Source organism: Falco rusticolus, chromosome 8 (assembly GCF_015220075.1).
Source record: "Falco rusticolus isolate bFalRus1 chromosome 8, bFalRus1.pri, whole genome shotgun sequence".
Lineage (NCBI taxonomy): Eukaryota > Metazoa > Chordata > Aves > Falconiformes > Falconidae > Falco > Falco rusticolus.
Window position 1 is genome coordinate 60,751,202 of NC_051194.1, and position 17,455 is coordinate 60,768,656.

The 17,455-nt window shown below is 40.6% G+C and overlaps 1 protein-coding gene across 1 annotated transcript in view; it reads right to left on the bottom strand.

The window, feature by feature from the left end:
• COL5A2 (collagen type V alpha 2 chain) overlaps window positions 1-4,317 on the bottom strand; it is a 113,202-nt gene extending 108,885 nt beyond the window's left edge. The window contains exon 1 of the mRNA XM_037397972.1: window positions 3,748-4,317. Coding sequence (XP_037253869.1) covers window positions 3,748-3,847 — 100 coding nt within the window. The 5' untranslated portion in view covers window positions 3,848-4,317. The remainder of the gene's footprint in view (window positions 1-3,747) is intronic.
• Window positions 4,318-17,455: the final 13,138 nt, after the last annotated feature.

The following is a 17,455-nucleotide window of genomic DNA, read 5'->3' on the forward strand; positions in this document are numbered from 1 at the left end:
CATCTTTCATATAAAATCATTATCCTTCTCCTTAGGAGCGTTGAGGACTATTTACAAAGATGAAAGACCCATAAAAACCAACGAACCATCTGGCATGAATGCTCAGTTACTCGCTTACCTCCTCCTAGCTACAGCTGAATTTCCCTTGCCATCATATACCCAACACTTGCCCCAGCGAGGAGACTGTGCAACAGAGGCATCATCTTTAGGGAGAAAAGAGGCTACTAATATCAGTGAGGGAATAATGGACATATTTAACAGCCCCTATTCAGCCAACTGAGCTGTTTCTGTCTCCATTAAGGCCAGACCATCCTCCTCTCTCCTTTGCCTAGTTTCCAGGCAAAGTGAAAGACCTGGAGAATTCAGAGAAGGCAAAGATAAACATGAACTCAAATGGAATGGCCATTGTTTGTCTTTGCTAGCTCACGCTGTTGAACCAGGCAAATTAGATACTTTTAAATTCATACCAGGGCTCACATCTCAGCTGAAGTGGGGCTGACACTACAGGAGTGGGACAGGGAAGGATAAATAGCCACAAAATTCACAGACAAGGGTGTGTTGTAGAAACTGATGAGAACCTAAAGGCAAGTGGAGGACTGCAGTGAGAAATACAGGGGATGGTGGCAACAGACCATCACTGCCATGCCCATGTGCAATTTGGCACAGGCAAATCCTTTTGAAGGAGCCGATTCCCCCAATTTCAGCCCTGATTCAAGTTAACAGATTTTCCACTGAAGGCGTGTTCCTAGTTTTCTTAAACAACTTTTCTGAAGAAAGCAATCACATTTACCCTCACAGGTAGAGGGAAAAGGGTCCCAGCAGCATGCACTGCTAGTAGTTTCCTCTATCCTGAGTCCTAAGGAAAGAGGAATCATACAGCATGTGGATATCCCTACATCAAATATTCAGGGCTTCCAAGTGTTCAGGGCTTAAATGGCACATAATTTCAGCCATCTCCTAGGCAGTTTTTAGCCCTACTGCATTTCTCAGCTAGTCTGGGCCCCTACACAGGAATTAAACCCAGGATCTTCCAGTCTTTCTAGGATTTTGCAATGCCGACTTTATTCCTAAATAACTTTTAAATAGGCACATTTAAAACAGCCCATCTCAAGATGACCAATTTTGTTGCACTAGGTTTGAAAGTGCCTGTTTTCCAGGGTTTTACCTGCCTTTTAAGTGTGTGTACTATCTAGCACTACCAGCCAAGCGTTCCTGAACAAAACAGATCGATCTGCAATGGTTCCAAGAGAAAAAAATTAATATAGAAACTGGCGTTACTTAAAAGCACAGCAATGGTAAGTGCCAAAAAAAGAAAATGTTAAGCAGTATACTTGTCCTGAGGTAGTATTATGGCGCTTACATTAAACTGGTTTTCAACCATTTTACCTGCTTTACTATAATCAACTTATCTGTCAATATCACACCCTTATCATGATAAATTCTGTAACATAGATCTGCCAAAACTATTTCTTTCTTCTACTGTGGTTGAGGTTGGTAACTGGTGTTTAGTCCTTCATGGTTTTTTTCTCGGATTTGGCATGAAAAATGACCAGTAAAACACTAGTATATGTACTTTCTGGCAGTCTGACAGTTTTTTTCTAACATAAGCTTCCTGAAGCACCTTCCCTGCTTCCACAGATGCCTCCAATATTTGTCTACCACAACACTTGTATTCAGGTGACACACTGGACCAACTGAATGTGGAGAAGTGAAGCAGCTGCAGCACAATACAATGTACACTAATGTCAGACCTCTGCACAAGTACCAAACCCAAGACAAACTAAGGGTAAAAACCTGCCCGTTCTGCAGCTTCTGCGGGCTTCAATCAGGAGCTAAATAAAAATTTAAACCCCTTGTTTATACAGTTAAACCAGACCAATGTGTAGGATGTACCGCCCCCTCTTCTTCCTCACTGTGCACCATCCCACACAACACACTCAAATAGCTTGGGTTTGTATTTTTTTTTTAATAAAATGAACACTGTTGAATGGTAGACGGGCTATTACATTCTCAAACAGGAAGACGAATAAGTGAAGTAAGTGCAAACAGATGTCACTAATTCATTACAACATGTTTTGCTCTCTGACTTACCACGTACCTCTCCGTTTTCTCAGCCATCAGCGTATGGGAAGTACATCCCAGAAGGTGTTGCTACATTACTGGCTCATCCCCTAATTTCCATAACAGCAACAAACTAGTGAATGACCCATAATAACCCCACAGAAATCTCACATAAAACCTGTCTTTTTTTCTTTTTAAGCAGCAAAAAAGCTATCATTTTTACAAAACAGATACCAAAAAATGAAGCCAATATTTTCACAAGTGTTTTCTTGGGCGTTATATGTAACCGAAACACGCATAACATTTGCCTCCCTTTATGGCAAGTACATGAATTATACTCCGAAAATTATACAAAGTGCCCCCTCTATGGGACTTCTTCCACAGCTGTGCAGAGTCAGGACAGTCTCATTTTGCTTTGTAGAACAAAAGTTTCAGAATTACTGTGTTGTTTTATTCATCGGGCTTTGATTCCTCCTCACTTGTGCAATGCCGCGTATTATCAGAAAAGTTCAGTTACGAGAAAAATGAAAAACTCTTGAAAACACACAATAAAATAACTGTGAGTTCTATTGTAGGGGAATGTATTCATCCCTTTGTTAGGTATTATTTGGAATAGAAGCCGGTGTTACGTATGAGAAGCCTAGCAAGTACGTTCAGGAGTACAACAGCTACGGAGTGTCCTGTAACCAGCCTGCTCACATTTCAGGAAATCAACGTACAGCAGGACATCCAGCCGGAGTGATGGAAGGGCGCTGGCACAGCGCGTTCCCCTGACCACCAGTCTCCCTTTCTCAGGCACTGGACCAATATTACATCCAGACAGCCAGAAAGCAGCCCAAGGGAGCGCAGGTTACACAGGTCAGGTAGGCAGCTTGCCAGCCCTCCTGCACCCACAGAGCTTGCTAGGGACCGGACCCAGCGCGGCTCTGCCAAGGTGGGGAGCAGGCAGCCCCGCCAGCGACAGCAGGGGAAGGAGGCAAAGGGGGAAAGAGAGGGAGAGGAAAAGGCGGCAGGGGAGAAAGAAAGGAAAAAAAAAAAAAAAAAAAAAAAAAAGAGAACAACAAAAAAAAGTTTTTTAAAAAAGGAAAAAAGATTAAAAGAAGGAAAAAGATTTAAAAAGGAAGAAAAAAGGAGGAAAAAAGAAGAGAAAAAAAGAAAAGAAAAAAGAAGAAAAATAAAGAAAGGAGGAAAAAGGAGGGGGGAGTTAAGGAAATCCACGTTTCTCTATTTCCCTAAAACAAAGAATGTGAGAATGCAGATGTAGCTCAGCGCAAACGACTCCGCCCTGCGCGAGGCTTCTGTGTTTACTTCTCCCAGCTCAGCTTGCTCTCCCTTCAGCCCCGTCCCCGGCACTTTCTTTTGTTGCAACCGTCCCCACGGCCGCAGCCCCGGGTAGGCAGCAGGACCCAGCCCCCCCAGCCGGGACAGCGGGGCTCAGCCCCCCGCAACCCCACCGCCTGCCGCCCGCGGAGCCCCGGCTCCAAGCTCCCTCCATCTCCTGGCCAGAAGCTGGAGACGCAAACCTCTCAGCCCCCTTCACTTACGTCTATAAAAGCAAAACTCCTGTTACCCTTCCACCCCAGAGGTTTTCCAGTCCGCTTACCACCCAGATCACACGGCGAGCCCACTGCGTGCACAGAGCGGGGAATTACTATAATCATTCTAGAGGGAGAGCGAGAAACTCACCAGCGTCATATTCTTCCTCCTCTTGCGCTTTTATGGTTACAAATCGGCCTAATAAAGCAACAAGGATGAAAAAAGTTCTCGTTTGTACCCAGATTGCCATCACGCCTAGCTATGAGGCATGTATCCTCCTGGGCAGCAAAAAGCGCAGAAACATAAGGTTATTTTAGCACCATGAAGCCAGCTGGGGAGTCTCGCTGCCTTTCAGCATCAGTTCCAGCACAAAGTCTGCGAGCCCTTTTTTTTCAGCACCAGCTCCAGCGCAGTCTGCAAACACTCCTTTCAGGGGATGCAGCTTTAAATAGGAAGAATGCTGCCTCCACTTCTCTTCCTGCCCCTTTTCAGCTCATTCAAGCTCCTAATCATCCACTCCCTGCCAAGCAACAGCCTGATTGATGGTAAATAACCGAATCAGAGCTGGCTTCACTCTTCCTTGAACTTTTCTCTTTACGACTACACTTGCAGGATATTTTCCTGCTGCTGTGCAGTGTATATGCTGGGTCAGGACCATTTATTACGAAAGCAAAAGCATAGCTCAGGATGAAGCTGTCAGGGAGGGAAAGCTCTGCTTTTAACACACCCAGCCCAGGCTTTCTGGGAACAGAGGGTATAGCCCCTTTTGGAGCAGATTCCCATACTAGGAACTTGATCCCTTCCAGCTTGCCGAGAGGAGGATTTCCTCCTCTCCCTTGATAACTGCCCCCCCCCCGCCTTGCTGTAGCTGCATTATCAAACATGAGACCAGTCCCTCAGAGGGGCCACAGAGCTATCAAGGCAGCTTGTTTTGGGAACCTGTAAATAACCACCCTTTCCCCCCAAAGGGGAATCATCTCTCCCAGTTTTCCAAATAATCTTTCCTCAGATGCTTGGCATGTTCTCTATTTACTGTCTATCAGCTGGGAAGACTCTTGCAAACCTCTGGAAGGCACTCGATACTTCTAACAGCAGAATGACAACCCAAACTATCCAACCGCCTGCTGTTCTCCGAGGCTCTCCACTCCTATTCCCTGAACACTGGAAACTTACCTGAGCCCCAGCCTAATATTTAGCCCTCAACAACGTGCCTGAATTAGCATTCTAGCGCAGGCACTGAGAAAATCTCTCCTTTTGGATCACTTGCAACTGGGAGTAGGATGCCAGGTTTTCTTCTTCCCACAGTGCTAATGGTCTGTGTAAAGGAAGTTCCATCACTAATCCCCTCATTTGCTAAGAATGCTACCTGCTGCAGGGAAACACAGATTCATCTGTTGGAAGGTTTTCCATCTTCAGCCATTTCAGCTTGAGAACAATGCCATACAAAGTGGATATGGTGAGAAGTAAACCTCTCCACTTGCATTCGTGCGGACTGGAAGCAGTCTGGTTATCCCAGCATGATTTAGCACTTCCCAGTGATGCAGAATCCTAAAGCCCATCAAGCCTTCTCCTGTCTCTTCAAAAGAGCAGCATGCCCAGAGGAAGAAAGGTAACTCAGAAAATGGTATAGCACTGCCATACTACATTCAACCCACTCTAACTAAAAAAAACAGAGATTGATGTAAAAATATGCTGAAAGAGAACAAAATCAAAATTCACTGCTCTCTTGCACCAAGCAGTCTTGACTCAGCAGTCTTAAACCCATACAAGGTTTGATTGCAGGAGGGTAGTCTCCTCCCTGTTGTTCAAGAGTGGTAACCAGGAGAAAGAATAGAAATACTGAAGCTGTGCAAGCCACTGCAATTTTATTTTGAAAAAATCAAACAATCACTGAGTATCAGCTGAGAAACTCAGAACTGGAAAACCAAAAGGTAACATTGTTAACCTGCCCAGCTGTAGGTGAAATTCTGTTTTGACAGCTTCATGAGTACTTGCACTGGGTCACTAGTGTCAAAAGTCCTATGTTTTAGATGTAATACTTCAGCAGAACCCCAGGAAATCTCCCTTGGAAAGCTGATGTTATATGGTGCTGGCTGGAAACATCAGGTGTTTGAGATGATGCATCTGGTCTAGAACCAGATGTGACCTTTGCCATTTGCACTGTTCTATATGCACATTAGTTATGAGAAAGCAGCAAACGAGAGAGCTTTCAGCCATAACAGCACGCTGCCATCGCTAAAGCACTACGTGACATCACACGATGCAAAACCACTATATACATTAGAAAAGGAAAATAACACATGGTAAAAGCCACACAACTCAAGGTTTTGCACAGTTAGAGGTAACCTGTCTCTTGCAGTATTACGTGCCGAAATTTCAATATTAATAATTTAAGAGGAGAAAGGCTGAGACTATGGACAGCATTTTGAAAAGTCTCCTGTGCCTGTTGATGAAAAACCATTAAGACAACCACATAGGTGTTTCTGAACTATATGCTACTAACTGGAAGGGATTTATGTGAGACCTCTTATAATAAAGCTGACAACTGCTCAGAGTCATCTCAGCTGAAAGTCCTCCATGCAGCCTGGGGAAGGCTGCAGTGAAACCACAGGGAATTCAGACTCTACCACAGTATCACAGACGCAGCCACACAGTGGTAAACCTTGCCTTTATAGTTGCTAACTTTGTCCTCAAAATTAAATAGCAATCACTCACACTTATTTCCCCAAGTCTCAAGGCTGCAACAAGTTGGTAAATTCTCAGTGTATTCACAGCAAGAATAAGCCTTACAATCTTTCTTTCTTATAGCCTGAAGCAAACCCCAGAACAAAACCAGTATAGTAATATGGTGACATATTTCCCCCCTACAACAGCTCACTGAGGGGGAGGGAAAGAAAAAAAAAATATCAAAAGAACCCCTTTTGCCATTTTTAATGGAACTCTTTTCTGAGGACACAGAGATTTTCAAAGGTACCTTCTGTCATTTCAAGCCTAGACTCTCCTTTGGAGAGATTCCTACAGCAATATCTGAAAGTTGCCCTTCAAATCTATTTCTGCCTTTGTCTCACCAACAAATTATGCCACGTAACTAAAACAGATGAACACACAATAGAAAAGGATGTAAATTACTTAGTGAATCCATCCCCTTAATTCCTCCCTAAAACACTTCCTTTCATCATGAATCTGCATTTGAAGAGGTTTTCAATTTTATTCCAAGCGTCATAAGTAGTCATTAAGCCTATCATTCTTCATTTAAACAAATTCACTTCTAAGCCTAAGTTATTTGATAGCATCACATTGGATACAAGTGAGAGAAATTCTTTCGTTAGCACCACTGCATACAGAGTCAAACTAGGCAATTAAGAGTGGGCAGATAAATAATTCCAAGTATGCTCAGTGTCACCTCCCCCCTCCTCCTCTCCATAGGGGAGAAACCAACGTTGCATAGAATAATACTGTATATTTATGCAGCAACTTATCTCCAACCACTTTTCACTTTTTCCATCAATTATTAGGATTCTGTAAGAACAGAGGAATGAATTTAGCAAACTAGCCTAAGGTCAAACATTGAGTAGAAGTAAAGCCAGATACAGACTTTTTGGAGCTCATTTCTCTTCTGTGCCAATGAAAACTTACACAAGATGAAAATTCCTTGGGAGGAGAATCCAGAGCCCCAACTCCAGGAGCTGGTTCCCTTCCAACACACTTTCACTCTACTCATTGTTATACATTAAGCTTACAGTATGTACCAAACCCAGATTTAGTAGACAGACCCACTGCAGGAGTGGTAGGACTAAAAATTTTTTTGTCTATTCCATCGCAGTAGATTTGGAAACAGAGGACACAAAGCCAGGCTCTTTCTACCAGCAGGAGACATTTTGAAATTGGAATGGTCTCAGATACTAATTCGTGGCTGCTTTTCGACTCCCAGAAGATGAAAAAGTGTTATGACATAATTAAAAGATGACTTTCTAATGGAATCATAGAATGGTTAGGGTCGGAAGGGATATTTAAAGATCATTTAGCCCAAGTTCCTGCAATGAGCAGACATCTTCAACTAGATCAGGTTGTTCAGAGCCCTTCCAACCTGACCTTGAGTGTTTCCAGGGATGGGGCATCTACCACCTCTCTGGGACACTGGTGCCAGTGTTTCACCACCTTCATCATAACAAATTTCCTCCTTACACCTAGTCTGAATCTACCTTCTTTTAGTTTAAAGCCATTAACCCTTGTCCTGTCACCCCAGGCCCTGCTAAAGTGTCTGTCCCCATCTTTCTTATAAGCCCCCTGTAGGTACTGAAAGGCCGTGATAAGGTCTCTCCAGAGGCTTCTCTTCTCCAGGCTGAACAACCCCAACCCCCTCAGCCTTTCCTTATAGGAGACGTGTTTCATGCTTTACGCTAGAGGAACCAGATGTTTTCCCATCTGCAGGATTCTTTATATCAAATGAAGGCAAATGACAAGAGCAAAATCTTTGCACAAAAGCAGTGTGTGCTTCTTTATGATATGCTCTAAAATGTCTTCATGAAGCAATGGCTGTCCCCAAAGACAGGACACTTCTAGACATGTCAAGATACAGTACTCTGGAAAAAAAAAAAAAACAAAAAAAAAAACAAAACCAAAACCTAAATACTTCCTAATATCCAGTCTGTTAATATCCATTCCTATGGTTTAGCCAATAAGTATGGACTGTACGTTATCTAACCTAAAAATCACACCTGAAATTCAAAGTTATTCAAGAGTCAAAGAGCATTTTGGGTGTTAGATGAAGCCAGGGAATACTATTAGGTAATTGTGAAGACTCAGAAATACATTGAAGTATAATTCACACGCTTACACCTTTCAAAAATCTGCAAGTCAGGCCAAAAACCCCAAATGTTAGCTTAGGATGCTTCACAGCATGTATACATATGAGTAATTAAAATCCCAATATCCATGAGGGTCTCTGTTCAATAGTTTAATGACCTTTCACACTGTTACATACAGTGTGACAGTGCTCTTGTCTTAAATTTATACCTAGCTGACAAAAAACGACCAAGCTATCTGCTACAAAAAAGATCCTCTACCAGTCTTTAGCAGCAATAGCAAATTGGTGAAATTGTGGAAATCGATAAGAAGCTGTACTCAAATTCAAAAATTATCTGTTCAAAAACCAGCAAGATTTTTAAAAGCCGCAGTTTCACCAAAGCGAGCAACTCTCACATTGGCTTAAGCTATCAAATTTTATGTAGGCAGTTAAATTCATAGTAAGTGCTGTTTGAAATTTCCACCTTGTATAAGCTCTTCGATCACACACTTAGCTTAAAAGAAAAAAAAAGCAGCAAATTGACATACCACATTTTTAACTCACAAGAATATAGTCCATATTAAATATTTTACTCTTAGTTCTTAGAATTAACCATTAAAATGAATATGACTGAAATAATGTACCAGAGAAAAATAGTTCCCTTCCTTTGAAGTGTGTTCAGTTTGCACTTTTAAGACCCTTTACTGCATAAGGAATCAGTTTTCTTGTTTTATACAGGTCTTTCACATAGTAAAAGGACAGAAAATTCTGTACTTTAAAATAAGAAAATGTAATAGGAAACTACAGAAATTGGCAAGAACATAAACAGAGGAACATGATATTACTTTTAAGTCAGATCTTTAAACAGACTAGATCCCAAACTGCATCACCTCAAAATCCTAATCTTCCTGCTGAGAAATCCACTAAAAAAAAACAGTATCAGCTAGAAATTTAAACAATGCTACGTCAGCAATGTTACTGCCCACTTGCAGAATTTTCCCATCAGCTTTTGGGTAGGAAGGTTTAATAAATGAATGTAAATCCTTAAAGAAAAGAGGGAGGAAATATCTCTTTCTTGGTTACATTCAAACTTTGTAATGTTTCAGTTAGTTTTAATTTGGGGAAGTAGGATGATACTTTGCTATTAGACTGCTGGTGTGGGGTCTTGGATTATGTCAGTCACCATAAATCTGCTTCTGCTACGGGCGATTCCAAACGCAATAAGCTCAGTAAGGTTATTAGCACTGGCAGCCTTTCCTTCAGAATGCCTCAATTAAATGAAACTCGGCATTAATCTAAGCAAAATATCAAGAATAATTAGGGAAAGTCTTGCATGAAGTCCTTCTGTAATTTACACTTATTCTTTACCTAGCACAGGAAAACCAGCATCGTTACTTCATTGTTTATTACAAATTCATTGTCAAGCTAGCTTTCTTCTGCGTAAGAACTTAAACTGATTAAGTGAAAACATAAAAGGGTCACAGCAAGCTACTCGCTTAAATGGCAAGGGCACATGCTAATATGTAATTCAGATAGGCTCCAACTGATTATAAGCCTTCACATATTTTTTTTCTTTAGATGTTAATTTACCTTGAGACCCTAAGATAGTTTACTCTGTACTTTCTCATTGACTGAAGGTGCATGCAAACGTAAAGTCCCATCCAACAAGCAGATTCCCATCTCCAATCATTTTTCTGACCCAGGGAATAGTGAAATCAACAGGACCATAAACAAAGAACTTAGCTGGAAGATTATTTTCAAGCCTCTCTTCTCTTTTAGGGTTAGGCTTGTTATAAGCTGTGTTGAGGCTCAAGGTTACTTAGTCAACACCTCAAAGCTTTATCCACAGTTTTAAAAGATGACTACAGTGTTTGTTTTATATCCATTTCACTGGCATTCTTTTATTTAAAAATCTATGTCTAAGACTACACAGAACTATTTCATCTTACTGTCACAGGTACCAGACAACCGAACTGTGCTTTAATATGCTCACTGCAGCCCCAAGCACAAAATGAGCCCTTTGGTAACTCGTCATCATGACCTAGTATAGCATGGCATGTCTTTAAGAAACAAAACACCGTATCTGTCATTTAGAGTTTAAATTGTGTTAACTAAGGGCATGATTAAAACCTTATGTATTGATTATACCCACAGTTGTTGAAGTTTTTTATCTGTTGCTGGTATTTAAAATTGATGTAATTACCACAGGTTTCACATATTCAAACATTTTATAGAATTTATTCTCACAAAGTGTGAGGAGCATTAATGACCCCAGTGAAGATAGGAAGACGATGTGGATATCATTTATACCCTTACTGCCCACACCCTTATCAAAAGCTGCATACAGGTGGAACCCTATATTCACTAGTATTTATTTGCAAGGCCCTAAGAGCATGTGCCCTCCACTATCGGAAGCAAAATAGCCACATTATCACAAGACACTGCCCAGACCTATGTTCAGCTCTCCTGGCTCTATAATAGTTTCAGTTTGGGTAAGGCAAAAGCACATGGTTTCCGTTTTTGGTCTCATGGACTAACATAACATCAGCTGCAAATTAAGACTGCATAGTATTTGACCAAAGCCTAGTAAATACGCTGGCCAATTGTTTTCTTTTCCCTATCGTTACACTTCATTATTATTTTTTAAAGCATTGATCTTCAGCTTTATAGCTAATTCTGTGGAACATCCAAAGCTGACAGAGTCATTTACTTGAGACAGGCCTGGGGAATAAAGTCTGTAGCAAAATTCTTACCCATAACAAGACCAGGAAGCTCAGGATGCAGTCTTACATACCACATCGCTCCCCAGTTACACCTTACTTCCCAGCAAAATTAAAATGTTGAAAAAAGCCTGTACACGCCATGTGCCAATTAACAGAGTTGGCTTACAGATTTGGATTGAGAATAGGTGAAGCAGCATCAGCACTCCAGGATGGATTTCAGAATCACCAGGCTACTCACAGTAAGTCTATGTTAAAATTAACCTTAGAGGAAAAAAAAATATATATATATATATATGTGTGTGTGTGTGTGTGTGTGTGTGTGTATGTATATATAATGTGTCAAGGAAAGTTAGTTACTGGTCAAGCCCTGCAGACTAAGTTGCTAAATAAGATAAACCCCAAGGTAACCAAACATACTGGAATTTGTTGGTTAGCTTAAACATGAGACTTTTTCAGCAGTTGCTCTCAGCCTGCCATCTGCCAGGGAGCAACGGGGGAACCACCCTGGGTGGTCTGCAGAAGGGACTGTCTTGAGCAGATGAGGCACCATGCAAGCCAAAAGTAGAGCTGAGGCCAAGGAGAATTCCCCCCCTTAAGAGGGAAGCACCGAGGGAAAGGGCCACCGAACTAAAGAATACTTTTTCCTCCCCTACAAAACCATACTCATTACTCCATCCATGTGAAACAAAGGGCCTGTGACTTTACACACACTATGAAGGAGGACTGAAGGGATCTATCTGCACAGGATGTTGTCTCTCATGTAAAAAGAAAAACCTTAGCAGATGTTTAGTGAATGTTTGATATAATGTCATACATTACATTTACATTTGCCAGAAAATCTCCATTTTTAATCATACTGGTTTTCTCCTGGATAGTCAAAGAGCATTTGATTTCACTTACTCTCAAAAATTGGGAAAAGTGTCAGCTCCATTCACAAAAGGAATTTAGCTTGCTCAGGGCATCTTACTGGAATTGCTCAGCTTTTTGTAAGGCAATCTTCTTAAAATGCATTATTTAATATCTTTAATTAATATTTGTAACAACAAGAAAGAAAAACAAATTTAATAATTTTGGAGCAGATATCCTCAACACCATATCAAAGCAGCAGTCACCATGGGGAAACTCTGGCCCTGTTGAAGCAATAGTTCAGCTCCAGAATTCATGTTTTCTCTCAGGATGGATGTTTCTAACCCTTTCAAACAATCTTTTCATACACTGTTTAATTAACTAAAAAAGTTGATACAAAAACAGGCATCCCCCTGCTTGGGATGTTGAACATAACACCCTCCTGACAAGTGGTAGTAGTAGCTAGCAGCAGTAGTAGTCCCAGCCAATCTCTCGTTTCTAAAATAAACAAACTATGGTTCAAATCCTCAGCATGAGCACACATCTGTACTACTTTGGTGCCATCTTTTACACTATCACTCTGTCCCTCTTGAGCACTCAAAAGAATGAGAATGCAGAATTGTGCAAATTTTTTTGAGGTGAGGAACAAAAGCAGACCAAGAGAAACTATACATACTGACTAAAAGAAACTGTACACCTCATCAGTGTATCAGCAGCCCTAGCCAGGCAAGTCACTGCTCCTTCAGCTACTTGTAGGCCTTTCTCTTCTATGTGCATCTTGGTTTCTTTTGTACCAAGTGTGGTCTTTCTGTGCATGCACAGAATCTGGAGCACTTCCCTTGACCAGCTGCATGGGGCCAGAGCAACAAACGGTGATGAGCAGCTTATGCTTGCCCCCTCCTGAGAGCCCTATAAAGAAAACGTTGGATAAACACGGCCAGGAATAATGCATATAGGGTTTATCCTGCTTTAAAGGATGGAAAGTCTAGATGATCTTTTTAGATTGTTTCCAGTGTTGTTTTTCTTCCAGCAGGAAAATGTGATTTATATACTGACTATTCTCTCTCAAAAGCGAGTCCTCTTCTGGAAAATAGGATCCATTTCTATCAGACAGTAAGGCCTGGCAAATGGAAAACCAGGGAATGAGGAAAAAAACCAAAAACCACAACAAAACATTTAAAAGCATTTAAAAAAAAAAAACACACACAAAAAAGGAAAACTTGTCATATTTTCAATGTATTCTAGCATTTCCCATGTTGACATGGACATTGCATTTCTCTTTCTTGGAAGCAGCAAGGAAAAGACTCTGTCAACATTGACCAAATTATGGATGATTAATAAAAGAAAGGGGGAAAAGCAACAACAGCAGAAGGAAGTAACAGACAAAAAAAAGAGGAAGAATCAACGTTAGTGTGAGTCAAGGATATCAGACATGGATTTATGAATCATGCTCACACAAAACTAAAGCAAGAACTTTCTCCAAGACATCTATAGCTCTAGCACCATGGGTGTTGGTGTCACTATTGGAACTATAAGCCCAGGACAATATTAGATAAATGTCAGTACAGTTGCCTGGTTACTTTAGATTCAAACACAGAATGCAAAACAGATTTATTAAGGAGAAAGGTCCATTCTGCCTCCTTTACTTTTCCATTTCCTTTCCATGCTGTCCTCTTTCCAATATTTTATAGCTTTTATGAGCTTTATTGCACTATGATTTGAATACATGTGTGGAGCACATTTCCCACTGCCTTTAAAGATTAAGTGCTAACTGAAAACATAGTTTACTCAGAAACAATCCATCAAGTTTAAGTGCTAATTGAAAACATAGTTTACTCAGAAACAATCCATCAAATTCACATTTAATTTTTGCTGTGAAAAAAATGTGTTAACTGAGCCTTTTTTAAAAATTGTATTTCAGAACTCTTTATGAGGTAGGCTTATTTTCAAAGCTATGGCCCATCAGCAAGAGGATTTTCAACTGGTTAATGGGCTGAAACAGATTGTTCAGGGGAATACCTACCCTCCTTGTTCACTGGTATGTTTTATTTTGCCTCAACTGATTGCTTTCATGATGTATTTCAGGAAACCAGCCTCTTACCCTTTTTAAAGAATGACAGCTCAGATGAGCTTCAGATGTTTTATAAAATAGTTATTAATGCTTAAAGATCATTTTACATTTCCTTAGTAGCATAACTTATTTATTTCTCAGAGATCCCTACCCCTAAAATTCCCATGGTAGGTAAAAAAAAATAAACGGTCTCCCTGTTGAAGATGTCTTTTCTGACAGCAGGTAAAATACTTCAACTTGAGGGCACAGCAGCACGTGAACACAAAGTCACCATGTAACCCTTGATTCAGTAAGGGTTTAAAATGGAGTCAGAGATAAAAAATAGCCACAGTGGGTGACTGGACTTTCCTTTTTCCCCTCAGCTAATGACTGGTATCTGGGGAAAAATGTAGGGTTCTTGTTAGAAAGCAAGGGTTTGTATAAAGAATTTGTATTCAAGTACTTTAAAAGTACCATACCATGTCACACATACTCTCCCTCAAATCCCCCAGGACATTTGTTTACACCCACATTAGTTCAGCACGCAAAAAAAAAAAAAAAAAAGTCCAAACACCGCTGCACAGAGTGAAGCCCACGCAGACTTAGCTGTGTATACAAAAACCCCGGACAAAACACGGATAAAACCCACAGACCTCTTTCTCTTTCACTGTGCCAATTTCCATCACTTAACGCATTTACCATGCAGATCCCCTGCCCAGACCTCCCAGGCACATGGGAAGATACCCCTCAGTGCGGTGTCCCACCGCAACCCAGGGAGCAGACCAGCTCCTGAGCCTCCCGCAGGGACACAGCCCCGGCCTTACAGGCTGCTCTGCGGGCCTGCAATAGAAAGTCACGTTTTTAACACTTCTTGTGCCTGCTTTATTCCATGTCCGCTACTTTATAGTTATAATTGTCACATATATTCAAACTTTATTGGACTAAGCTTTATTCACTTAACCCAAGCACAAACACATCCACCGACACGAAGTATAGGTATGAGCTCATTGCAACTCGCGTGTCTTGTAATCGTGCTTGTTGGTTAGAGATGTCTCATCTTGTATTATCATTTTACAGTATCATTATGGTATTCCTAACAATCTTTCATGTTACCTTCAAAAGGATTAAATAAGCAAAGCCAAATAATACAACCTCACATAATACTGTCTCCTAAATACGTTCCAAATCACATATTTGTTAAGAAAAGAGGCCTAAATACAAAGTACTTACGTTCTACAGATTTTAGGATACCGGGAATTAAGTGTCTCATTGTGATGTTTATGCCTATATTCAAACATCTCATAGACTGGATAGAAAACACAGATGAAAAAGCTGTTTCAACTTCTTTGGTATGCTTCCAACATTCGACACTGCAGTAATTCTCTTGTGAAGTGTAAAGTTTAAATTGCACGAATGATACCTTCAAGCAGGACGGAACAGATGCTTTTGCTTAATGTTAATAAAAGCTTACTTTTTGCACCTGGAATACAAGCTTTAAATATCTATTATTATTATCTAATATACACTCATATAACCTGCAGTAGAAAATTTGGCAATTCATATGCATTTCTAGTGAAGGTGGAAGAATTTTCCAGATTTATCATCTGCTTCTTCCAACTGTTTCTAGATTTATACCCAAGAATAAGAGACTGGCATGAAATCTTAGCCCTATTCTACTGAGAATAAAGAGAAAAAATGTAAAATCTTGACCTCATTTATTTTTATTCAAGAAGCCTGTGACAATGTCCCTCTGAAGAGAAAGCAAGCACTTACATGTCAGAGCTAAAGTCCTGACATGAACTAGACATTGATCCCAGCCTTATCTTGCAATGCTCTCTTAGGAATAGTTGTCAAAGCTGTCACAAGCCCCACAGAAGTCAGCAAGGTTCCATGCAGGTGTTGACTCAAGGATGTGGCAAACTCTTTAAAAGTCACAAGCATTTAGTCAAATATTTCTTGGGCTTCAACATTCTCCAGGCCTTGCTGAGTTTACTCAATATATCTTTCTCTCCTTTTTTTTTTTTTTTTTAAGCCTTTTTGAAACCTTAGATTCAGGCTTGCACACAGGCTCTTCTGAATAACCTTGCAAGAGTACTCTAATATAGAGAAAACACACAGAAGCGGGGGGGGGGCGGGGGAAGCTACTCCTGACCTCTCCTCAGTGCCACAGACTTTTAAGAACACTATTTATATCCTCGTCAGAGAATTTTTAGGCCCCTGAAAAAATCACCTCTCGATCTGCGTAATCAAGCCCTTTCCAATGAGGGTGGGACCTACGGATCCCAGAGGGCTCGTTGCACTGCAGCATCGCTATCAGTGCTAGAAGAAATTCAGCCCAGTCACCTGCTAAAGCACGTCCTTGAAAAAGCCTGCCACCACAGCTGGAGGCAAACCGCCCGTGTGTCAACAGTGAAATAAAGAAATACAGATTCTGTGGACAAAAAATAAGCCAGATAGAGCATTTGACATCCTCCACAGCCGCAGGTAGAGGTTATGAGAGCCCAACACACTGTTGGTATGACAGTCTTGTAATGGCTGTTCAAATAATTGCTGCTAAACCTAAACCAAAGAATTTTAAGAGCCCACCACCTTACATATACGTTATAACAGACCATCAGAAGACCAAGCTGAACTTAACATGCACGCATAGACCAGAGGAAGTATTTAGGGTGGCACACAGACGAATGTTTGCTTTGGCAGAGAACAAGTCTGTATAAACAGGAACACAGCTGAATCCTGCACTTTTTTTACAAGATCTAAAGTATCAGAAATAATAAAAAAAAAAAAAACACAAACCACCAAACCAAAAAAAAAACCCAACCAAAAAACCCTCTACATACCCCAAGTTATGCTACAAGGGAAAGAAAAGAACAGATACATAATTTAGAATCATTCCTTTATTTTCATGAAGTCAGATCATTTTCAATAGCATGCTCCTTCAATGCTTATTGTAATGTTTGTGCACCTCCAGATACCATGTGTGGTACCCAAAGGACCATTAGTTTCTATAAGAGTGGATCTTTCGGTAAAATCCCTCAGTTCATCTAAAGACTGCTTGCAATTGTTTATTTCCAAGCTTTACCTAAAGTCGCATTTTCACAGTCAGATTCGAGCCAGCACAAAGTTCCCTTTCTGAACACAGAGGTCAGCAACTGTCAGAAAAGCAAAAGACAAATGCTGTTTTCTAATGACGCTGAGAAATGACTCAAAGGAACTGCAGAAACAATTACTTTAAGTGATATTAAAAATTAAGTTTATGGTACTAATCAGCCCTCATGGAAATCATTCTCCACTGTCTATAAGAAGGACATTCCAAAAATAGTTCTGTCTGGTGTTCACTCACATTTATGCAGGGACTACTGGAAGGTTTTAATCCTATAGCTTGGCTTGTCTACAGTATTCTACCCTAAATATATAGGCGTCCAATATTCACCTTGACAAGTGAAGTCTTAA